Below are 26103 nucleotides of genomic sequence, written 5' to 3'. Positions count from 1 at the left end.
TTACTGTATCCGCTGCACCCAATGTGGTCTCCTCTACATTGGGGAGACAGGCCGCCTATTTGCGGAAAATTTCAGGGACACCTGCACCAACCAACCCAACCGCACCGCCCCGTGGCTGAACACTTTAACTCCCCTTCCCACTCTGCCAAGGACATGCAGGTCCTTGGCCTCCTCCATCGCCAGACCCTGGCCACACGAAGCCTGGAGGAAGAGCACCTCATCTTCCACGTAGGAACCCTCCAACCACACGGGATGAATGTAGATTTCTTCAGCTTACTCATTTCCCCTCCCCCCACCTTTATCTCAGTCCCAACCCCCGGATTCAGCACTACCCTCTTGACCTTCAATCCTCTTCCCGACCTCTCCGGCCTATCACTGTCACCCTCACCTCCTTCCACCTATCGTATTCCCAGCGCCCCCCCACCCCCCCCCCTTTTATCTCAGCCCACTTGGCACACCAGCCTCATTCCTGAAGAAGGGCTTATGCCCGAAACATCGATTCTCCTGCACCTCAGATGCTGCCTGGCCTGCTGCACTTTTCCAGCACCACTCTTTTCAACCCATATAGGTGATAGACCAGTTTTGAAAAGTTGGAGATGAGTTACTTATTGCAGAATTCCGAGCTTCTGACCAACACGGGTGGCCATAATGTTTAAATGGCTTGTCCAGATCAGTTGCTGGTCAATAGATGTTGATAGTGGGGATTTGGCAAAGGAAATGCCATTGAATGTCTATAGTTAATTTAATGTAAGCAATGATGCATTTTTAAAAGGCAAATCTTATTTAACTAATCTAATTCTTTTGATGTAATAGAAGATTGGCGGTAATGCTGTTGAGGTGGTGTTCATGGATTTCCAAAAGAGAACATCTCTGGGAAACCTGCAACAACCAACCCCACTGCCCCATGGCCAAACACTTCAATTGCCCCTCCCACTCCACTAAGAACATGCAGGGGCCTCCTCCATCACCACTCCCTAATCATCTGATGCCTGGATGAAGAATGTCTCATCTTCCGCCTCAGGACCTTCCAACCCCACGGCATCAATGTGGATTTCGTCTGTTTCCTCACTTGCCCTCCCCCCACCTTATCCCAATTCCAAACTTCCAACATGGCACTGCCCTCATGACCTGTGCTACCTGTCCATCTTTCTTCCCACCTATCCGTTCCACCCTGCTCTCCAACCTATCACGATTACCCCCACCTCCATCTACCAATCGCATTCTCAGCTATCTTCCCCCAGCCTCACTCCCCTCCCATTTATCTCACCACCCCCTCGACTCAGAGCCTCATCCCTGATGAAGGGCTTTTACCCGAAATGTCTATTCTCCTGCTGCTCGGGTGCTGCCTGACTTGCTGTGCTTTTCCAGCCCCACCTTCTTGACTCTAATCTCCAGCATCCGCAGTCCTCACTTTCGCCTATGGACTTCCAAAAGTCATTTTAGTAAGGTGCTGCATGCGGACATGTCAACAAAGTTACAGCACCTGGAAAAAGGTTCAGGGGTGACGAGGGATGGGAACCAAAATTGTAGTTTGAGTATACAGGGGGGTTGAGAATAGTGAGGTCAGAACTAAAGTTTCAAGGTCGCAAGAAGGCACCGGCAAGCAAGAAGTGGGTTTGAAGTGTGTCTACTTCAGCGTCCGGAGCATCTGGAATAAGGTGGGTGAACTTGCAGCATGAGTTGGTACATGACTTTGATGTTGTGGCCATTTCAGAAACCTGGGTAGAGCAGAGACAGGAATGGTTTTTGCATGTTCTGGGATTTAGATGTTTCAGTAAGAGCAGAGGAAATAGCAAAAGAGGGGGCTAGTGTGGTATTGTTAGCCAAGGACAGTATTACAGTTGTAGAATGGACGCTTGAGGACACATCTACTGAGGTAGTATGGGCTGTTTTCCGAAACAGAAAAGAAGTTACCCTGTTCGGAGTTTTCTATCGGCCTCCGAATAATTCCAGAGATGTAAAGGGAAGGATAGCAAAGATGATCCTCGATAGGAGCAAGAGTAACAGGATAGTTGTTATGGTGGACTTCAATTTTCCAGGTATGGACTGGGAATACTGTAGTTCAAGTACTTTAGATGGGTCAGCTTTTCTCCAATGTGTCCTGGAGGGTTTCCTGACACAGTATGTAGACAAGCCAACAAGGGGCAAAGCCACATTGGATTTTGTACTGGGTAATGAACCCGGCCAGGTGTTAAATTTGGAGGTAGGTGAGCACTTTGGTGATAGTGACCACAATTCGGTTATAGAGTCATTGCGATGAACAGCATGGAAACAGACTCTTTGGCCTTTTAATGATGGCAAGGGATAGGTATATACCGCAGGGCAAGGGTTATAGCTGGGGAAAAGATAATTATGATGCGGTTAGGCAAAATTTGGGATGCATCGGATGGTGAAGGAAACTGCAGGGGATGGGCACAGTTGAAATGTGGAGCTTATTCAAGGACCAGCTACTGAGGGTCCTTGATAAGTATGCACCTGTCAGGCAGGAAGGAAGTTGACGAGCGCAGGAGCTGTGGTTTTCTAAGGAAGTTGCATCTCTTATCAAGAGAAAGATGAAGGCTTATATTAGGATGAGATGTGATAGCTCAATTAGGGCACTTGAGAGTTACAAGTTAGCCAGGATAGACCTAAAGAGAGCTAAGAAGAGCCAGCATGGGACATGAGAAGTCATTGGCGAATGGATGTAAGAAAACCCTAGGGCTTTCTATAGGTATGTCAGGAATAACGAGAGTAAGATTTGGGCCAATCAAGGATAGTAGTGGGAAATTGTGCGTGGAATCAGAGGAGATAGGGGAAGCGCTAAATAAATACTTTTCATCAGTATTCACACGAGAAAAAGAAAATATGGTCAAGGAGAATGTTGAGATACAAGCTACTAGACTGGGTAGGATTGAGGTTCATAAGGAGGAGGTGTTAGCAATTCTGGAAAGTGTAAAAATAGATAAGTCCCCTGGGCCGGATAGGATTCATCCTAGGATTCTTTGGGAAGCCAGGGAGGAGATTGCGAGCCTTTGGCTTTGCTCTTTACGTCGCCATTGCCTACAGGAATAGTATCGGAATACTGTAGGATAGCAAATGCTGTTCCCTTGTTCAAGAAGGGGAGTCAAGACAACCGTAGTAAATATAGACCTGTGAGCCTTGCTTCGGTTGTGGGTAAAGTGTTGCAAAGGGTTGTGAGAGAGGATTTATAATCATCTAGAAAAGAACAAGTTGATTAGGGATAGTAAACATGGTTTTGTGAAGAGTAGGTCATGTCTCACAAAATGTATTGAGCTCTTTGAGATGGTGACCAAATAGGTGGATGAGGGTAAAGCGTCTGATGTGGTGTATATGGATATCAGTAAAGCATTTGATAAGGTTCCCCACGTAGGCTATAGCACAAAATACGGAGACATGGGGCTGAGGATGATTTGGCGATTTGGATCAGAAATTGTCTAGCTGAAAGAATATAGAGTGGTAGTTAGTCGGAAGTATTCATCCTGGAGTTCAATTACTAGCAGTGTACTGCAAGAATCTGCTTTTGGTCTACTATCATTTGTCATTTTTATAAATTACCTGGATGAGGCTGTAGAAGGATGGGTTAGTAAATTTGTGGATGATGCTGAGGTAGGTATGATGTGGATAGTGCTAAAGAATGTTGCAGGTCACAAAGGAGAAAGATAAGCTGCAGAGATGGGCTGAGAGTTGGCAAATGGAGTTTAATGCAAAAAAGTGTGAGGTGATTCATTTTGTAAGGAGGTACAGGAATATAGAGTACTGGGCTAATGGTAAGATTCTTGGTAGTGTAGATGAATAGAGAGATCTTGGTGTCCATGTGCATAGATCCCTGAAAATTGCCATCCAGGTTAATAGGGTTGTTGAGAAGGCATATGGTGTACTGGCTTTTATTAATAGAGGGCTTGAGTTTCAGAGCCATGAGGTCATGTTACAGCTGTACAAAACTCTGGTGCGGCTGCACTTGGAGTATTGCGTGCAGTTCTGGTCACCGCATTATCGGAAGGATGTGGAAGCTTTGGAAAGGGTTCAGATGAGATTTAGTAGGATGTTGCCTGGTTTGGAAGGAAGGTCTTATGAGGAAAGGCTGAGGGAATGGAGGCTGTTTTCGTTAGAGAGAAGATGATTGAGAGATGACTTAATTGAGACTTGTAAGATAATCAGAGGATTAGATCAGGTGGACAGTGAGAGCCTTTTTCCTCTGGCGATGGCTAGCATGAGGGAACATAACTTTAAATTGAGGGGTGATAGCAAAGGACAGATGTCAGAGGTAGTTTCTTTACTTAGGGTAGTAGGGGTATGGAACGCACTGCCTGCAGCAGTAGTAGACTCGCCAACTTTAAGGGCATTTAAATGGTCACTGGATAGGAATATGAATGAGAATGGAATAAGGTCGGTTAGGTCGGCTTCAGATTAGTTTCACAGGTCCACGCAACATCGAGGGCTGAAGGGCCTGTACTGCACTGTAATGTTCTATGCTCGATGACATGGATACCAAATTGGCTGAGTAAAAGAAAAAAGAACACTAATTAATTTCCGTGAGACCATAAAATGTAGAAACAGAAGTAGACCCTTCAGCCCGTTGGGTGTGATGCACCAGTGTAAAACCTTTGGCAATGTAATATTTGGTTGGAAAGGTTTTCATGAAAAGAGCAGTGTAAATTAAGTGTATTAGAGCTTAATGAAATGCTCAACAATATAGAAAGTACCAGAGTCTTGGATGAATTGCAGAGCTCCAAGTGTCTGGTTGCATCGGCTTGTGCTGGTAGGTGTTATGATTTTCATACAATGGCTAATCTTGTGCTAAGAGACAGGAATATTTATGAACGATAATAGACCTGGAAGTGGTGCCGAATGCTGTTATTTTAGTTTCGAGATGAGATTAAGTACTTTATAGACACTTGCTAACCATTTCAGGAAAGTGTTCATCATTTAATATTCTTGAACCATCTCATGATGATGTGAACATGCTCGAAAAGGTGATTGTGGTATATTCATATTTATTGCTAAGATTAAGACCATCTGTTCAGCTGCTTCCTGAGTTTTTCCCTTTCTGTAGTTCACCAGGCCAAACTTCACCTAAGTTTCTTCTTCCTAGCAGTGAGCTTGCAACTTTCTTTTACCTCTCTAGTCTCCTCCCATTGTACGCTTTTTGGTCTGTTCCTGTTCACTAGGGCTACTGCTTGCTTGCTTTATTATTTTAATAAGTGAATATACTTTCTTGGCCCTGACATTAGCTGATGTTATTAGAATTTCCCTTCCTTTAAGTTCTGTTCCTATCCTTTAAATTTGTTGTCAACAACCCTTTTTGCCAGGACCCTAAACTCTGGATAGCCTCGGCTTTGCCTTTGCACCATCTCCTCATTTTTAAGATGCTTGTTAAAGCTTTTTTTGACTAGACTTTTGATCACCTGATCTAATGTCTCCTCATGTGGCTCAGTATTGAAATTTGTCTGATAATGTCCTGTTAATTGATTTGAACTGCTTTTATTCATTTTTAAACAAAAAGGCTATTTTGAAATATGGAACTTCATATAGCATGAAATGCTAATGCAGTTGCACACAACTCTAGCAATCTTGTTACATTCACTTTTGAAGCATTGTGTGTTTACAGGTGGTGGTAGTGTCACTTTACACATTGTTTAATGAAGGCATTTATTTTATCAAAGAAAAGTGCTATGGTAAAATTACCATGCGTGTAACAGGAACGGAAATTTAAACTGGATCTTTGTTTAAAAAAATCTAGGATACTATTCATTAATTGTGTGTTTGAATTTCAAGAGCTGGATTGTTTTAAAGTGTAATTTTCCTTTTCTGTTAAGTCTGTGGTCTTGCACAACCACAGCATTTTCTCATGTTTCTTTAGTTTCACAGCCTCTTTCCTTCACCAGCTCTGCTACAGTATTGTTTTCACGTTTAGGTGACTGGGTGAAATTGAGAGCTCAAACTGATTTATGAACATATGGTTGGCAGTTGCAGTGGAGGGATGCAGATTACTCACCCCTTTTATGCTGCAATCCAACAGAGTCTGCAAAATTGACCTTGAATTTCTAACAATAAACTCCTCCTCTAACACTGGCTAACTGATATTGAAATTATAAATAGAAAAAAAAAGTTAATCCTTTATACGAAGACCAAATACCTAACACACTGTCGACAGTTAATTTACACACTGTTCAGATATAAGACATTTCCTGTGCCGTTTGGAGTAACACCCCATTGGGTCAACCATATCCGTTGAAGTTTGTTTCAAGGGTTACTAAAGGCTTATATTTTGAAGCTGCTCACTGTATGAGTTAGGTACTAAATTGTTGGTTGTTTTGCGTTACTGCTGAGTTAATTATTTAATTTCGCTTTGCTGCTACTTGAAACGTTAAAGTTGTTTATACGAGAACATGAAAAAATCGGTGAGAAAATGTCTTTTGTGTGTTTCACTAACTCCTCTTCTGTGCTTAAGTTGTATTGATGTTTTGTTCCATTTCCCAGTAAATCCATTTTTATGTCTCAAGATTGTAGATTTTATTTGCACCTGTGACTCACTGCCTCATTCTAACTTGTTCCAAAACTATGTATTTTTTACTGAGGATAAATGTAAATTCTAATAAGTTCAAAACCAGTAGAATATTAGCCACTTCCAGATAAGAACAATTTTTGAATGACTTTAAATTTATCCTGTTTGCAGAGCAGATTTTGCAATCTTTTCCAGTGTTGCAGCAAGCTCTTTCACAGTATTTTTGATTTATGTTGCTTGGGTAGCTGCCTTGCATTCTTCTGGTGTTACTGCAGTCATTTTTAAAAAATAATCAGAATCTACAGATTAGATGAAATTCAGAGAAGTGCAAACAAACAGAATCGGCAAAAGATCTTGTTTTCCAGTTTTTTTTAAAGATCCTGTTAACAGATATCTATTGCTCTAAATAAATAGTATCTGTAATGCTTGTGATAAGTAAATTGAACATTGAAGAACAAAAGTGGAGAAAAGCTTGAATTTAAAAAAAATACGTACTATGCAGTTTAATACATGTATGCAGAGCGTCAAAATTAAGGGGAATCTGATTGATGTGCTTAGGCTGACAGAAAGTTAGCAGCAGTAGGCAAAGAGTTATTTTAGTAAATCCATTTCAATTGTTCAGAGGATCTGTTGAAAATGTTCTTGCTGAACGCAATAAGAAGATGATCCAATTAAAAATAGAAATTGTAAATCTGAGAGAGCTTTAACAATATACCTAAGTTTTTAATAGCAAAATCATACCATCATGAATGGCCTCTGGTTTAGCCTCAGTGATTAGTATTGCTGCCTCACAGCGCCAGGGAGCTGGGTTCTATTCCAGGCTCAGGCAGCTGCCAATGTGGAGTTTACACATTCTCCTCTTGTCTGCATGGGTTTTCTCCGAGTACTCCAGTATCTTCCCACAATAGTAAGATGTGCAGTTTAGGTGAATTGGCCATGCTAAATTGCCTATAGAATTCAGGGATGTGTAGGTTAGGTGCATTTGTCAGGGGTAAATGTACAGTAATAGGGTAGGGGAATGCGTCTACATGGGTTACTCTTCAGAGGGTTGGTGTGGACTTGTTGGGCCAAATGGTCTGTTTCCACACTGTAAGGATTCAATGATTGAAATGTTGAATTATATAATTTGACTCTATGCGATTTTGGAAATAGAATTATTTGACCGTTGCTTTGGATTGTAGTGTTGTCTGTTATCGAGCTTCAGTCTCCAACCCTGCTTTCTGCTTTGGCAATCAGTTCCCGTTCAATTCACTTTTTATTTAGAAAACTACTGATAATGTCATAATGTACGGGAGGTAGCATGCTGTTTCAAACATTGACCAGAAATTTGAAAATTTCTCTCTAAATGGAATTTAAGAACTTTTGAGATTATTATTCTGATGGTGAGATTTCGAAGCTGATTTCTTTGGATACGTCAAAATAAGCATCCGTGTGCCTAGAATAGTGACTTAAAAATTCCTTAAGTTAAGTGTCCTCTTCATTTTAATCACTTTAGTACCGCCTGGTTTAATTAACCATGTTCTTAAAGAGTTAAATGTGCACTGCAAGGGTAACACTTGCAACATAAAGTCATAGAGATATACAGCACGGAAACAAACCCTTCGGTCCAACTTGTCCATGCTGAACAGAGATCCTAAATTAATCTAGTCCCATTTTCCAACAATTGGCCCATATCCATTTAAACCCTTCCTATTCGTATTTCTATCCAGATGCCTTTTAAATGTTATAATTGTACCAGCCTCCTCCACTTCCTCTGGCTTGATTACTGTATACCTTTTAGATTGGGTGCTGTTGCCAAAAGATTGCATGGTCAGTAAGAAAGTTTTACAAGATGACATTCTTATAGCGATAGATGAGCAAGTTTTACCAGTGAATAACTAGAGGGCTCAAGGTCCAATCTCTGTTAGCTATTCTCAGTCAGTGAACCTTTAGTGGTGCCTGTACATTTCTGGTTTAGAGAAGGGAAGTCAAAGTTCTGATATTGATCATTATCCAGTACTCGTGGAGACATCAGGGTGAAAATTGGATCAGGCTTAGCTGTGATCTGGCAACCTTGCAGTCAACACGCCAATACCAGCAGACAACTGTTAGCTGAGGAAGTGAAGGCATTCACAGAAGAAAGAACAAAGATTGGTGAGAAGAGGGAGATTAGCTATATTTATTTCATGAATGTGCAGCAAATAATTTTAATAAATAACAGCTTACTAGTGTATTTTTCTAAATTAAGTATTTGTGAATGACTTCTTTGAAAAGAATTCTTAATGTTAACATGGGTTCTCTTTTTCTCCCCTTGCCATGCCCAACCCACAGGTCTGCATTTTGGAGCCACACTTCAAAGTTTCAGGAAGATTTGCAAGACATGCAAGTGTTACATCAGTTGTGACCAGCTCATTTAATGCATACCTATGTTTTCAATCATTGGCTCATCATTTTTTCTCATGCTCGAAATGACTGACTAACTACGCACATTTTTTTGAGTTCCTGGATATTTCCATCTTTTGACAAATCTAAAGCTTCCACAGGATAAGGTTGAATATGCCATCTGTAATATTGTACCTGGTTCTTCATCTTTCGGCTGCATGGTCAGACCCAGTTATTCCAAGGATGTGTTGGCAATATGGAGGTAAGATTCATAATATCAGATTCTCTTTTTTTAAAAAAGGCATGTAATGTTAGTTTGAGTTCTTTAGCGCCCAGAAATTGTGTAATGCTGAGAAAAGTTCTTTTTTAAGAAAAGGTTTTGCAGGCCTGGAGTCACACTGTTGTTAAATTAGCGCCATTTATTTTAGAAAGGTAAGATCTTTCAATCATCTCGATGTTTATTGACAATGTTACACTATATATGTTTTGAATGTTGTTCCTGTTCCCTTTTATTTTCATACTTTTAAGTCTCCTTTCCTCCTCCTGTCAGAATTTCTTTAGTAGGGAGAGTATCGGTGAGGTAGATGGACTTAGTTAAAAGTACATCTACTGTCTTGATCTTACTACAGTAAATTGCCAGCTCTGTAACTTTGCCTTTACTATTTTTAAAGGTGCGTTTACAAAATGATTTTGAAAATGAAGAGTCATTTAACCAGTTGTTGGAGTCAAACATGTTCATAAAGGACAGTTAAAGGCTGACTGACTTGATTAAGGCTATGCGAAGGCATGAATTTCGATGAACTAAATTATTTTCTTCCCATTCTTGCCTTTCTTTACATTCTCCTTCAAAGTGAAATGAACTTGTTCTCTCAATTCTTAATTCTTAATTCTTACTCTAAACTAGTTAAGAACAGTGCTGGGAATTGGTGCTGGAGATAGGAAGAACATCATTTCCCAGCACTCAGAGTTGGTATCGAATGCTGCTAAATCAGATATTACCTATCCATAAGCTGAGAATGTACCTCAGCTTCAACCTTAGAAAATTATCTATCACATTTGTGCACCATTTATTTTTCCATTTCCCTCTGTAGTTTCTTATAGCCTGCCTCTGTGGCAGAAGTTAATCTCACTGGACTAGAAGTAAAAATTAGTTAATGAAAACCAGATATCCATTGTTTTTTTAAAAAAAAAAATCTGATTCTTTTAACGTGAAAGGAAACCAGCTATTCTTGTCTGGCCTACATATGATTCCAGACTCTAAACAACGTGGTTATTGATTGTTCTTGGAAATGGCATAGAAAGCCATTCTGTTCAACGGCAACTTGCATGGGCAATAAATGCAAGTCTTGCCAGTGCCTATACAAAAATAATTATTAAAAAATTCAAATTGGTGTCATTTTAGGGATGGTTTTCTGCTGAGTGTCCATGTTTATTCAGACTGAATTGAGATCTCCCAAACAAATGCCATGTAGTTGACAATTTTGATTTGATTTATTATTGTCGCGTGTACGGAGATACAGTAAAAAGTATTGTATTGCCTACAAAATTACAAATCATACCTTATATAAATACAGCAGGGTAATAGAATGCAGGATATAGTGTTACAGCTACAGAGAAAGTGCAGAGAAAGATGAACTCTAGTATATGAGAGGTCCATTCATAAGTTTGATATCAGGGAAGACGCTGTTCTTAAATCTGTTGATATGTTTTCAAGCTTTTGTATCTTCTGCCCACTGGAAGTAGGTGAAAGAGAGTATACCTGGGTTGGCCGGTTTCCCAAGGCAGTGGGGAATTATAAACTGAGTAAGCAAAAGGAAGGCTGGATTTCATGATGGACTAGGCTGTGTTCACAACTCTAATTTATTGTGGTCTTGTGCAGAGCATTTGCCATATGAAGCTGTGATGCATTCAGAAGGGATGTTTTCTTTGATGCATCTATAAAAATTGATAAGAGTCATTGTTGGCATGCCAAATTTCCTTAGCCTTAGAGGTGCATGTACCCTATCTTAACTGTAGCATTAACGTAGAGACATCCTTCCCATTGGAGTCATAGCGATGTACAGTACAGAAATAGACCCTTCAGTCCACTTTTCCATGTCGACCAGATATCCCAACCTAATCTAGTCCCATTTGCCATGCACTTGACCCATATCCCTCTAAACCCTTCCTATTGGTATACTCATCCAGATACCTTTTTTAAATGTTGCAATTGTACTAGCCTCCACCACTTCCTCTGGCAGCTCATTCCATACACACACCACCCTCTGTGTGTATAAATTTTCTCTTAGGTCCCTTTTTATAACTTTTCCCCTCTAACCCTAAACCTATGCCCTCGAGTTCTAGACTCCCCCACCCCAAAGAAAAGACTGACCATCTATTTACCCTATCCATTTCCCTCATGATTTTATAAACCTCTATAAGGTCACTCCTCAGCCTTCGACACTCCAGGGAAAACAGCCCTAGTTTATTCAACCTTTCCCTACAGCTCAAATCCTCCAACCCTGGCAACATGCTTGTAAATCTTTTCTGAACCCTTTCAAGTTCCACAACATCCGATAGGAAGGAGACCAGAATTGCATGCAATATTCCAAAGGTGGCCTAACCAACATCCTGCACAGCCATCCAAACATAACCTCCCAACTCCTATAGTCGAGACTGTGGTACTGGATAAGCACAGCAGGTCGGGCAGCATCTGAGGGGCAGGAGAATCGATGTTTCAGGCATAAGCCCTTCATCAGATTCCTGTGCTTTTCCAGCACCACACTCTCGACTCTGATCTCCAGCATCTGCAATCCTTACATTCTCCCTCCCAACTCCTTTACTCAATACTTTTATCAATAAAAGAAAGCATATCAAGCCCCTTCTTCACTATCCTATCGACCTATGACTCTACTTTCAAGGAGCTATGAGCCTGCACTGCAAGGGGTCTTTTTGTTCAGCAGCACTGCCCAGCACCTTACCATTTAGTGCATAAGTCCTGCTCTGATTTGCTTTTCCAAAATGCTACACCTTGCATTTATCTAAATTAAACTCCATCTGCCACTCTTCAGCCCATTAGCCCATCTGATTAAGATCCTATTGTAATCTGAGGTAACCTTCCAATTCAAGTGCAATCCATCCTTCTTGTATAGGTCACTTCTACCCTAGAAGATATTCCATTGATCCAAAAATGTGAACCCTTCTCCCATGCATCAGCTCCTCAGCAACGCATTTATCTGCTCTATCCTCCTGTTTGTACCCTCACTAGCTTGTAGCACTGGGACTATGTGCGAACGAGCTATGTTTAATACAATGAGGCTTGTCAAGGGCATTTCCCCTCTCAGTTTTAGTAGAACAGATTGGAATCTTTTTTGTTGTTCAGCAAGCCACTTCCCTTTTGGCAGCCTTTAAAATTTCAGCTCAATTTTAAGAGCTGCTTCTAATCATGCTGGGCTAGAGCATCTTCCACTGTAACTATTTTGTGCTGAAAAGTTATAAATATGTCAACCAGGAATAAGCCTCTGGCCCCGCCATGAATTGATCATGGCTGATTCCCACGTACTTCCAATAAGTGTTTTGTAATGGCACCTCCAGCACCATGTGCCAATCATGAGTGAGGATACTAAGAAGGAAACACAATTGTCTCTGTGTACTCTCTTTGAGGTAAGGAGTGTCTTTGTCAATCTGGGGTCAGAGTGCAAGACTGGTACAGAGAGAGACTGAGACTAAAGATTCTGTGCTGTTAATCCAGTATAAGTGTTCTGTTTTCACAATCTTTGGTCTTAATCTCTCTTAATGTCTGTAGAGATGTGCTGGAATGGACCTTTGCGCTTAAGTCTCTCATTAGCGAATAGACTTTTTAGCAGTAGGCAGCATGGATTTGTGCAGAGAAGGTCATTACATCTCACTAATTTGTTTGAGGTTTTTGAGGAAGTGATAAGAGTGATTGATGAGGGAAGGACAGTGGATGTTGTCTACATGGACTTTGGTAAGCATTTGATAAGGTACCTCATAGCAGCCTGGTACAAAAGATGAAGTCTCATGAGATCCGGGGTGAGCTGGCTGGATGAATACAAAACTGGCTGGTCATAGAGTAGTGGTGAAAGGGTGCTTTTCGGAATGGAGATCAGTAACTAGCCATGTTCTGCAGGGATCACTGCTGGGACCTTTGTTGTTTGTAATGTACACAAATAATTTGCAGGAAAATGCAGGTGGTCTGATTAGTAAGTTTGCAGATGACGCCAAAATTGATGGAGTTGCAGATTGGAGGATGGGGTTGTCAAAGGATACAGAGGGATATAGATAGATTGCAGATTTGGCAGAGAAATGGCAGATCGAGTTTAATCCAAACAAATATGAGGTAATGCATTTTAGAAGTTAAAATTCAAGTGTGAATTATACAAGAAATGGCAGAACCCTTAGGAGCATTGACATACAGAGGGATCCTGGTGTACGGGTACCCAGATCTCTGAAAGTTGTAACACAAGTGGATAAGATGGTCAAGAAGACATCCAGCACATTTGCCTTCATTGGCTGGGGCATTGAATCTAAAAACTGGGAAATTGTAATGGCCGTACAAAACTTTAGTTAGATCACATTTGGAATGTTGCATACACTTCGGTCACCACACTACCAGAAGGACATGGATACTTTGGAGAGAATGCAGGGATATTGCCTGGTCTGGAAGGTTTTAGTTATGAGGAGAAGTTGGATAAACTCTGATTTGTTTTCACTGGAAAGACAGGCTAAGGGGTGACCTGATAGAGGTCTTCAAAATTGAGAGGCATAGTTAAGGTTGATACTCAGAAGTGTTTTTTTCCCCCAGAGTGGACAGTTTAACTACAAGAGGACACAGGTTTAAGGTGAGAGGGGGAAAAGAATACGAAAGAAGTGCAGGAAAAATGTTTCATACCGAGAATGGTGGATATCTGGAATACACTGCCAATGGAGTTTGTGGAAGCAAAGCACATCTTGATAGACTCATGGGAGGCGAACAGAGATCGAAGCCATGCATGGCAATAAGTAGTAAATCAAAATAAGGGTTAGGAATCAATGCAGACTTTATGGGTAGAAGAGCCTGTTCCTGTGCTGTATTGTATTGTATTACATTTTGTCTAAATATAGAAACTAGGAATAGGGATTTTGGCGGCACAGTAGCTCAGTGGTTAGCAATGCTGCCTCCCAGGGATCCAGGCTCAGTTCCAGCCTTGGGTGACTGTCTATGTTGGATTTGCACATTTTCTGTACTTCAGCGTGGGTTTTCGCCAAGTACCCTGGTTTCCTATCACAATCCAAACGTTACATGTAGATTAGATGGATGGCCATGCTAAAAGCCCCATAGTGTCAAGGGATGTGCGGCTAGATGGATTAACCATAGTGAATGCAGGGTTACAGGAATAGGTTTAGTGTTGCAGTAGTGGGTCTGGATAGGATGCCGTAGAAGGATCGGTACGGATCCATTCGAATATTTTGTCCTTAAGCCTGCTACGCCATTGAGTATGATTGTATTGTAACAGCGCATTCCTACTTTCTTTCCATACCCTTTGGTGCCTTTTAATATGTAAAAAGAATTATCTGTCTCACTCTTGAATATACTCAGTAACCCGGTCTCCACTCTCTTCTGTGGTCGCAAATCCCACAGATTGACTAATCTCTAAGAGAAGACATATTTTTTCATGTGCACCTCATAGGGAGATGATGGCCTAGTGGTATTCTCACTAGACTAATAATCTAGAGACTCCGATAATGTTCTGGGCACCCAGGATCAAACACTATTCCATTTTTATCCATATGTTTATTCAATAACCATTTAAATGCCCTTAAAGTTGGTGAGTCTACTACAGATCTGCAGCTGTTCCACACCCTTCTACTCTGAGTAAAGAAACTACTACCTGTGACATCTGTCCTAATATCTATCACCTCTCAATATAAAGTTATGTTCCCCTCTTGCTAACCATCACCATCCAAGGAAAAAGGTTCTCGCTAGCCACCCTATCTAACCCTCTGATTATCTTATATGACTCAATAAAGTCACCTCTCAACCATCTTTTCTTTAATGAAAACAGCCTCAAATCCCTCTGCCTTTTCTCATAAGATCTTCCCTCCATACCAGGCAACATCCTACTAAATCTCCTCAGCACCCTTTCCAAAGCTTCCACATCCTTCCTATCATGCAATGACCAAAACTGTACGCAATACTCCAAGTGCGGCCGCACCAGTGTTTTGCACAGCTGCAGCATGACCTAATAGCTCTGAAACCCATTCCCTCTACTGATAAAAGCTAACACACTGTATGCCTTCTTAACAACCTTGTCAACCTAGGTGGCAACTTTCAGGAACCTATGTAGATGGACACAGAGATCTGTCTGCTCTTCTACACTACCAAGAATCTTACCATTAGCCCAGTACTCTTTTTATTACTGTTACTCCTTCCAAAGTGAATTGCCTCTCACTTTTCCTCATTAAACTTTATTTGCCACCTCTCAGCTCAGCTCTGCAGCTTATCTCTGTCCATCTGTAACCTGCAATATCCTTTAGCACTATCCATAACTCTACTGACCTTAGTGTCATCCGCAAATTGACTAACCCATCCTTCTATGCCCTCATCCAGGTCATTTTTATAAATGACAAACAGCAGTGACCCCAAAACCAATCCTTGCAGTACACCACTAGTAACTGAGCTCTAGGATGAACATTTCCCATCAGCCACCACCCTCTGTCTTCTTTCACTAGGCAATTTCTGAACCAAGCTGCTAAATCACCCTCAACCCCATGCCTCCATATATTATTCAATAGCCTATTGAGGGGAACCTTATCAAACACCATACTGAAGTCCATATACACCACATCAGTGGCTTTACCCTTATCCACCTGTTGCTCACCAGCTGAAAGAACTCAGGTTTGTGAAGCATGATCTACCCTTCACAAAAGCATGTTGACTATCCCTAATCAACTTATTTTTCTCTAGATAATTATAAATCCCATCTCTTATAACCTTTTCCAATACTTTATGCACAACCAAAGTAGGGCTCACTACTCTATAATAACCAGGGTTGTCTCTACTCCCCTCCTTAAACAAGGGAACAACTTTTGCTATCCTTCAGTCTTCTGGCACTATTCCTGTATGCAATGATGACATAAAAATCAAAGCCAAAGGCTTGGCAATCTCCTCCCTGGCTTCCCAGAGAGTCCTAGGATAAATCCCATCCGGCCCAGGAGACTTTTTTTTTCACACTTTCCAGAATTGCTAACACCTCCTCCTTATGAACCTCAATCCCATCTCGTCTAGTAGCCTGTATCTCCGTATTCTCTTCAACAACTCGTCTTTTTCCTGTGTGAATACGGACAAAAAAATGTTCGTTTAGCGCTTCCCCTATCTCCTCAGACTCCACGCACAACTTCCCACTATTATCATTGATTGCTCCTAATCCTACTCCAGTCATTGTTTTATTTCTGACATACCTATAAAAAGCTTTAGGGTTTTTCTTGATCCTATCTGCCAATGACTTCTCATGTCCCCTCCTGACTCTTCCTAGCTCTCTCTTTAGGTCTTTCCTGGCTAACCTCAAGCGCTGTAACTGAGCCTTCTCGTCTTATCCTAACATAAGCCGCCGCCTTCCTCTTGACAAGAGATTTAACTTCTTTCGTAAACCACTGCTCCCTCACTTGACCACTTTCCCCCTGCCTGACAGGTATATACTTATCAATTACACACAGTAGCTGTTCCTTGAATAAGCTCTACATTTCAATTGTGCCCATCCCCTGTAGTTTCCTTCCCCATCCTATGCATCCTAAATCTTGGCTAATGAGTTTTGAAAAGATTTATAACTCAGGTTGAGGTTCTGGATGGAGGTTTGCTCACTGAGCTGGAAGGTTCGTTTTCATGAAAATGAACCTTCCAGCTCAGCAAGCAAACATACATCCAGATCTTGCCTAATTGCATCATAACTGCCTTTCCCCCAGCAATAACACTTGCCCTCCAGTATATACCTATCCCTTTCCACCACTGAAGTAAACATAACCCAATTGTGGTCACTATCACTAAAGTGCTCATCTGGTCTTGTTCATTATCCAGAAACAAGTACGATGTGGCCTCGTCCCTTATTGGCTTGTCTATATACTGTGTCAGGAAACCATCCTGCACACATTAGACAAAAACTGACCCATCTAAAGTATTCAAACTATAGTATTTCCAGTCAATATTTGGAAAATTAAAGATTCCCCATAAAATGTTTGGTGCAGCACGGTGGCTCAGTGGTTAGCACTACTGCCTCACAGCGTCGGGGATCCAGGTTCAGTTCCCACTTTGGGTGACTGACTGTGTGGAGTTTGCACATTCTCCCTGTGTCTGCGTGGATTTCCTCTGGGTGCTCTGGTTTCCTTCCATGATTTCAAAAGATGTGCAGGTCAGGTGAATTAACCATACTAAATTGCCCATAATGTTAGGTGCATTAGTCAGGGGTAAATGTATGGTAGGGGGAATGGGTCTGGGTGGGTTACTCCTCTGAGGGTCAGTGTGAACTTGTTGGCCCAAAGAGCGTGTTTCCGTACTGGAGGGAATCTAATCTAATCAAACAGCTACCCTACTTGCTTGCTATACCTGCCTGTTCACCTTTTATTGACTGGTGTAGAAAGACCTCTAGATCCCTCTTGTATATCCACACTTACCAATATGTCATAATTTAAAACAAAAACCAAACATTCTGAAAAGGTTCAGCAGGTCTGGCAGCATCTGCGGAAACAAATCAAAGTTGACGTTTTGGGACAAGTAAAATTTCTTTTGAGGAAGTAACCAAGAAGATTGAGGGCAGAGTGGTAGACATTGTTTACTTGGACTTTAGTTATGCTTTTGACAAAGTTCCGCATTGTAGACTAATTTAGCAAAATTAGATCATATGGGATTTTGGGTGAACTTGCCAGTTGGATACAAAATGGGCTTACCAGCAGGAGACAGTGATGATGGAGGGTTGTTTTTTCGAATGGAGGCCTGTGACTAATGGTGTTTCACATGGCTTGGGTGCTAGGTCCAATTTTGTTTCTCGTTGAGATTAGAATGTAGAAGGCATGGTCAGGAAGTTTGTGGATGGGACAAAGATTGGTGATGTAGTGGATAGTGAAGAAGTTTATTAACAATTTATGAAGAGATCTTGATCAATTGAATCAATGGGCTGAGCAGTGGCAGATAATTTTGATAAATGCATGGGATTGTGTTTTAATAAAACAAACAAGGGCAAGGTTGTACAATGAAAAGTAGGGCCTTGGGTAGTGTTGTAGAACAGAGAGACAGAGGGGCTCAGGTACATAATTTTTGAAGTTTGCATCACATATAGGGTGGTTACGACATTTAGCACACTTGCCTTCATTGCTCAGACCCTTGAGTATAGGGGTTGGGACGTTATGTTGAGGTTGTACAGGATATTGGTGAGGCCTGTTCTGGTGTACTGTGTCCAGTTCTGGTCACCCTGTTATAGGAAGGATATTATAAAATTGGAGAGAGTTCAGAGAAAAATTACCAGGATGTTTTTAGGACTGGATTGTTTGAGTTGTAAGGAGAGGCTGGATAGATTGGGACGTTTTTAACTGGAGCATAGGAAGTTCAGGGATGAACTTAAAGAAGTTTATAAAATCATGAGGTGCATAGATAAGGTAAATGGCAGGTGTCTTCCCTAGAGTAGGGCATTTAAAAACTGAGGAGCATATTTTTGAGGTGAGAGGAGAAAGATTTTAGAAAAGACATGAGGGGCATATTTTATTTTCCCCCAAGAGTGGTTCATGTGTGGAATGAGCTTCCAGTGGAAGTGGTGAATGTGGGTACAGTTACAATGTCTAAAAGACATTTCGGTAAGTACATGGATAAGAAATGTTTGCCGGTGGGACCAGTTTAGTTTGGGATTATGGTTAGCATCGATTGGGTGGGTCTGTTTCTGTGCTGTATGACTCTATGATGTGAAAGAAGGAGGTATGATCAATAAGTTCACCAATGACCTGAAAATCGTGGTGTGGTAAATAGCAAGTAAGAAAACCTTAGACTGTGGTGCAATATACACAATATTTAGAGGTTGGTCAGATGAGCTGAACAGTGGCAAATAGAATTTAATCCTGAAAAGAACCAACAAGGCAAGGGAATACACATTGAATGGGAGGACCCAAGTAAGGAGAGGAACAGAGGGATCATGGTATGCATGTCTGTAGATTATTGAATTCAACAGGGCTTGTAGGTGAGATAGTTAAGAGGGTAGCTGCAATATTTGCTGTTATTCGTGAAGGCATTGAATACATGAGCAACGAGATTGTGATGGAGTTTTATATAATGTTCGTTCACTCCACAGTGGAGTGCTGTGTGGAATTTTGGTCATCACCCTATATGAAGAATGTACATGCACTTGAGAGGGTGCAGAAGAGATTTCACCAGGTTATTGCCTGTGCTGGAGCGATTTGGCTATGAAAAGAGAGGAGATCGGGTGGGCTTGTTTTCTTTAGAGTGGAGAAGGCTGAGGAGGATTCTGATTGATTCAGATGTACAACATTCTGAGGGGCATTGATAGAGAACGGCACGGTGGCTCAGTGGTTAGCACTGCTGTCTCTCAGCACCAGGGACCCGAGCTCGCTTCCCGCCTCAGGTGACTATCTGTGTGGAGTTTGCGCATTCTCCCAGTGTCTGTGTGAGTTTCTTCCAGGTGCTCCGGTTCCCTCAGGTGAATTGGCCATGCTAAATTGTCCATAGTGTTAGGTGCATTAGTCAGGGGAAAATATAGGGTAGGGGAGTGGGTCTGGGTGGGTTAGTCTTCGGAGGGTCGGTGTGCACTTGTTGGGCTGAAGGGAGTGTTTCCATACTGTAGGGAATCTAATTTAATCTAAATCTAATCAGGAGAATAGACACAGACATAGGGAGAAAACCTCCTGCTTTGTAGACGGGTCAATGACCAAGGGACAGAATTTATGGTAAGGCGGAGGAGGTTTAGAAGTGATTTGAAGAATCTTTTTTTTTCACCTGGTGTGTAGTGTGTATCTCGAACTCACTGCCTAAAGGAGTGGTAGAAGAGTGAGGCCCTCGAGACTTTTAAGAATTATTTAGAGGAGCACTTTAAATGCCATAACATATAATGCTGAGGTTCCGGATTAGTGGTGCTGGAAGAGCACAGCAGTTCTGGCAGCATCTGAGGAGCAGTAAAATCGACGTTTTGAGCAAAAGCCCTTCATCAGGAATAAAGGCAGAGAACCTTGGGGGAAGGGGAAATGAGGAAACTATTGAAGTCCACATTGATGGCCTGGGGTTGAAGTCTTCCGAGGCTGAAGATGATGCGTTCTTCCTCCAGGCATCTGGTGGTGAGGGAGTGGAGGTGAAGGAGGCCCAGAACCTCCATGTCCTTGGCAGAGTGGGAGGGGGAGTTGAAATGTTGGGCCACAGGGCGGTGTGATTGATTGATTGGTGCGGGTGTCCCGGAGATGATCCCTAAAGCGCTCTGCTAGGAGGCGTCCAGTTTCCCCAATGTAGAGGAGACTGCATCGGGAGCAACGGATATAATAAATGATATTAGTGGATGTGCAGGTAAAACTTTGATGGATGTGGAAGGCTCCTTTAGGGCCTTGGATGGAGGTGAGGGAGGAGGTGTGGGCACAGGTTTTGCAGTTTCTGCGGTGGCCGGGGAAGGTGGGAGGGTGGGTTGTAGGGGTGCGTGGACCTGCCTGAACTGCTGTGGTCTTCCAGCACCACTAATCCAGAATCTGGTTTCCAGCATCTGCAGTCATTGTTTTTACCTATACAATGCTGAGGGCCAAGTTCTGGAAAATTGAATTAGAATAGACAGATATTTGATGAGACAATGGCCTGAGGAGTCTCTTTCTGTGCTGTATAAAGCATTGATTCAATGCTTGTGCTAGTATTTTAATTTTAAATTTTGCAAAACTGGAAGTGATATTTTCATTATATAATTCCATCATGCTGGTTGCCACACTTCAGTGTTTCTTGCAATTTTCTGATAGAGCTCAGTGCTTCCAAACTTTGTTTTCTTTAATTACAGAAGCACATTAGGTTTTTAAAAATCTGAATTTGTTGGGATAATTTGCCAGTTTAGAATGATTTCACCATTTTTTCTTTATTCATCATGACATCATGTGTTATCTGTTCATTTATTTCTGACTCATGCTCCAGTTTTCTGCAGGTTTACAATAAAGTGGAGCTCAATTAGAATCATTGAAAGGAAACTTTACATGTTTTGATTAATCTTTACAGTGTAAATGATAGCATTATTACTTATAGATTCTAATTTTATAGTTACAGGTTTTTATCCCCACTTCAAGCATTTAATTTTGACTTGTCATTACTTTAAGAAATTGTTTAGCAAACTGTTTTAACTCATGCTATCAGCATTGTCTTGTTTTTGTTAATGTTTCCATGTGTTTCCTGTTAGCTGGTTGTCTTGCCTTCCCAGTAATTCCTAGTGATATTCATATTGGTGATTTTCCCAGGATTGATGTAAACCCATTATTTGTACTTATACCACAGAAAGGGTTGGTTACCTCTGACCCTACATGTTCACTGACTGACAGTATGAATCCGTAGAGACACCAATTGCTGTTGGCATAGCAGATTTTCTGGTCTGGATCAATTTGGCAATGTCATTCTGATTTGTGTGCCTTACACTTAGTTTGCATTAAATGCAAACATGTCCTGGTTTTCTCTAGATTTGTGCAAAATCAATTTGTATATTATTCCTCTGTCAGTTATAGTAGGGTAATTTTAGAGCTAGAGCTTCTGTTCATCCCTGGCTGTAAATGAAACACTAGAACATTCTTAAAAATCATAAAGCTTAATTTACAAGAGATGAAAACAACAGTACAAAACCTGTAGTTTGCAGTGTTTACTGTTTACAAGACCATTTTATGTGATTGAAAGGAACCCAAAGGAATATGAGAACAATTAATTCCTTTTTAAGCTTTTATTTGTCATTTAATTCATTTACAATATTTTCAAAACATATCTTGGAATTTTGATCTTTATAAATTGCTAAGGTTTTATCATTTTTAATATCTTTTTGGTTTAATCTTTACTTTTTCTTGTTATTCCCATTTGGTACCTGGTGCGAAATGAAGTTACTTCACCTTCAAATTGACCACCATCTTAGTCTCATAATTTAATATTATATTATATAGAAACTCTTTTTGTTTATTCACATACTAGATCAAGAATTCCTTTCCCTGCATTTACTCAACATGTCCCTGTGAATATGTTTATCAATGATTTGAGCTCTAGGAATTCTAAATACTATTTAAATGTGAGAGGACTCTGAACCATATGTGTGTCATGAATGCACATTGAGCGTAATGAGGTAGGTTTGTGCCCTGTCACGGAAGGAATTCTTGGCAGGCTAACTGTTTCCAATAGCTGTGTTAGGGGGTCTACTGAGTTCATCCAAACAGAGTGCAGTGATGTTTGCTTTCAAGGAAAGAAAACTAAGCTACTGTTTCAAGATCTTAAATGGTAAGAGAAGCATTGTCAAGACACCTACTTTCCTGAGGTGTTGCAATTAAAATGGTTCAACTAACTTCATAAGTTTTAAAAAAAATTAATTCATTTTTTCTTCAACATTAATGACTCAGTGGACTAAAACTGTAAATAGCTTTATTGAAAAAAAACTGCCTCAAAAGTTGTTGAATTAAGTAACTTAGAGAATAACTTTATTCAGGGATATAAGCATTGTAACATGATAAATGCACAGCAGAGATATTAAGTCATTGGGAAAAATGCCAGAATTAATTACGAAAGTACTAGTAGTAGTAGGACATTTAGAAAATCACAGTGCAATCAAGCATGGTTTTGTAAAAGAGAAATAATGTTTCAACTATTCAGAACATTTATTAACAACTTGTTGAAGAAGATCATATGATGGAAGGTGTCATCAACACACTATCAAGCAGGACCTGCTCAGCAATAACCTGCTCAGTGATGCCCAGTTTGGGTTCTACCAGAGCCACTCAGCTTCTGAATTCAATACAGCCTTGGTTCGAACATGCACGAAAGTGCTGAACTCCAAAGGTGAGGAGAGTGACAGCTCTTGACATCAAGGCCTCAGTCAACTGTGTGCAACTTCAAGGGTCCTGAGCTAAACTGTACACAGAAGCTATTTGGTTCATTATGCTTGTGAAGTAAAGCCAGCCTGACTTGTATTTTCCAGTTTTTGATATATACCTTATAGGTTGTGATACACCAAGTGCACAGCCAAATAAGTTTTAAAAATTTCAATGAGGTTCCTGCCTATCCCACCCCTTGTTGTATCCAGATATTCCACAACCAGAATTTAATGTGTTAAACTCCCTTAAAAGGTGCTGTGAAAATATTGTTGTGTTGCTTTATATTCCATTTAAGACAGTCAGTTTTAGTCGTAAGTATAAGAAAAGAACGGATCCAGACTACTGAAGAGACTAACATTGCTTTATATAGCATCTTTTGAATATTTCAAAGGATGTTACATCAATGGCAGTCTTAATGCAACAGTGGCAACATTTCAAATGTAGGAAACACATTGTCAATTTGTTCACAATAAGCTCCTCCTACAACATTGAGGACAAACAGAATATTTTTGTGTGTTGGCATGAGTTTTTAGTAATGAGCAAAATAACCTTTTTAAGTTTAACCTGCAAGAATATCTGTGAGGAATAAAAGCGTGCTGCTCTACATTGGTGATTGAGAGTTTATGATCATGGTGCCTTTTTAGCTAATAGTGTATCCTGCTTTTGAATTCTAGACTGCACAAAGCACTGGGAGAGGGAAAAAATACTTCTACTTTGCTAATTCGTGGACAGTTATATCATACTGGGCTTGGGCTATCAGTTTAACTTGAACTTTCCCTTGTCCTCTCCTTTTGACCTCAAGACATTTTGCATAATACCAATGTGTTTTTCTGTGAACGCATCTTTAAGTGCTGCTTGGCAACAAATTGAAAGCAACCATTTACATTGTTAAAAGAAACACAGCTGTGGCAGAAAGAGCACATACGAAACTTGGTATTTCAATCAACTGAGAACAAAAGACAAAGTTCTGTGCCTGGTACAGGAATCTGTTTGGGGGGGATTATTTTTTTTAAAAGTCACAATTAATGTTGTTCTCCATGGAGATTGGTATTTCTTATATTACCAAAAAGGTTAAATTGTTAATTTTGAAAGTAAAGTCATTCCAATTTAAATAGATTATCTTTGTCTCGATTAGAAAGGAAATTGATTAGACTCCTTACAGTGTGGAAACAGGCAATTCGACCCAACAAGTCCACACCGACCCTCCGGTGAGTATCCCACCCAGACCCATTCCCCTACCTTTATTGCTCTATATTTACCCCTGCATTATGCACCTAACCTACATATCCCTGAACACTATGGACAATTTACCATTGCCAATTTACCTAACCTGCACATCTTTTGATTGAGAGAGGAAACTGGGGCTCCCGAGGAAACCCATCCAGACACTGGGAGAATGGAAATTCCACGCAGACAGTCGCCCAAGGCTGAAATTGAACCTGGGTCCCTGGCGCTGAGACAGCAGTGCTAACCACAGTTTAGATGGAATTTGCTCTTGTGGCCAATTTAAGTAACTAGATATTTTTCTGTTGTAATTCTCTGCTCCAGCTGCACAGCTGATTAGTGCCACTGTATTCACTGTTGAGATTTGTTTATCCTGGAACAGATGTGCCCCTTCATTGTCTTGATGCTGCCCCCATAGAATATACAGTTTAAATAACAGCTTCCCCCTTCTGTGGTGAGAAATTCTCACCACATTTCTTATGTTTTTGGGAATATCAATCATCATATTCTTCATGAGATGTGTTTATATTTTTTAAGCATGCAAATATTTGAAGAGTTACAGCACAGGGCAGGCTATTTGGCTCATCATTCTCATGCTTTCAAATTTGTTCTTGTTCCCTGCCAGTGCAAAGGCAAACTCTATTCATCACTCCCACTTGGAAGTAGGCTCCACATTACTGGCCTAGATGGATCTTTTCTCCAATTATCTGAAGATTTGTAGTCAAATTGACAGAATTGTAAATCCTGTGACTGTATTTTATGAATTTAATCTTTTGTCATTTTGTTGCAACTCTCCAAAACAAACTATTTTACTTGAGTGGTTAAGCTTGAGGGACTCCGCTGTCCAAGAGAGTGGTGGAGTTGGATTCAGTTAAGGCATTCACAGGAAATCAAATTATTTTCAAAGGAAGAAAAGGTTTTAGGTAGAAGGATTTTTAGAGCTGGCATGGTGGCTCAGTGGTTAGCACTGCTGCCCACAGCACCAGGAATCCGGTTTGATTCCAGTCTCTGGCGACTGTCTGCGTGGAGTTTGCACTTTCTCCCCATGTGTGCGTGGGTTTCCTTCGGGTGCCTCCAGTTTCCTCCCACAGAACAAAGATATGCAGATTAGGTGAACTGGCCTTACTATATTGCCCTGTAGTGACCAGGATTGTGCAGGCTAGGCAGATTAACCATGGGAAATGAAGAGTTACAGGGGTAAAGGAGGGATGCTCTTAGAAGTGCTGACAACTTAGATTAGATTACAGTTTCCACACTGTAATCTAATCTAAATCTAAATCTACTTGATGGGCTGAATGGCCTGCTTCCAGACTGTAGGGATTCTGTGATTCTATGATGAAGGAATGACTGGTGAATTGTTCATTTAGAGAGCTGATGCAGGAGCGATTGTCACATGGCATTCTGTATTACAACAATTCTCTGGTTTGTAAAGGATTGAATTTGGAACACTGCAAACTGAATCACATCACAGTGCGGAGGTGCACTGACTACCTGTCTTCCACTAAAGCTTACAGTGTCACACATCACTGTACTCGCTATAGTAAGTGCCTGACTTATTTCAATTGACTTCTGCATCTGTGCTGCATATGAGTGAAATTAACCTACATCCCATCTACTGTATTGGCAATATTTTAATTCATCATACAATATAACTTGACTATCATAGAACATAGAACATCGAACATTACAGCGCAGTACAGGCCCTTCGGCACTCGGATGTTGCGCCGACCTGTCATACCAATCTGAAGCCCATCTAACCTACACTATTCCATGTACGTCCATATGCTTGTCCAATGACAACTTAAATGTACTTAAAGTTGGCGAATCTACTACCGTTGCAGGCAATGCATTCCATACCCTTACTACTCTCTGAGTAAAGAAACTACTTCTGACATCAGTCCTAAATCCATCATCCCTCAATTTAAAGCTATGCCCTCTCGTGCTCGCCGTCACCATACTTGGAA

The 26103-nt window shown here is 40.9% G+C and overlaps 1 protein-coding gene across 6 annotated transcripts in view; it reads left to right on the top strand.

Annotated features, from left to right (window-relative positions):
- Positions 1–26103, top strand: part of LOC122561773 (semaphorin-4D-like) — a 217384-nt gene that overhangs the window by 119983 nt on the left and 71298 nt on the right. For 4 of the 6 annotated variants that reach the window (XM_043713948.1, XM_043713910.1, XM_043713930.1 and 1 more), the window contains one exon: positions 8816–9128. In XM_043713948.1, coding sequence (XP_043569883.1) covers positions 9041–9128 — 88 coding nt within the window. In that variant the 5' untranslated portion in view covers positions 8816–9040. Of the gene's footprint in view, positions 1–6286; positions 6402–8571; positions 8639–8815; positions 9129–26103 lie in introns of those variants that run through there. The other 2 variants (XM_043713921.1, XM_043713938.1) reach the window with 2 other exon arrangements.

The sequence above is a fragment of the Chiloscyllium plagiosum genome, chromosome 2 (assembly GCF_004010195.1).
Source record: "Chiloscyllium plagiosum isolate BGI_BamShark_2017 chromosome 2, ASM401019v2, whole genome shotgun sequence".
In the NCBI taxonomy this organism is placed as follows: domain Eukaryota; kingdom Metazoa; phylum Chordata; class Chondrichthyes; order Orectolobiformes; family Hemiscylliidae; genus Chiloscyllium; species Chiloscyllium plagiosum.
This window is presented reverse-complemented; position numbering and strand designations above follow the sequence as displayed.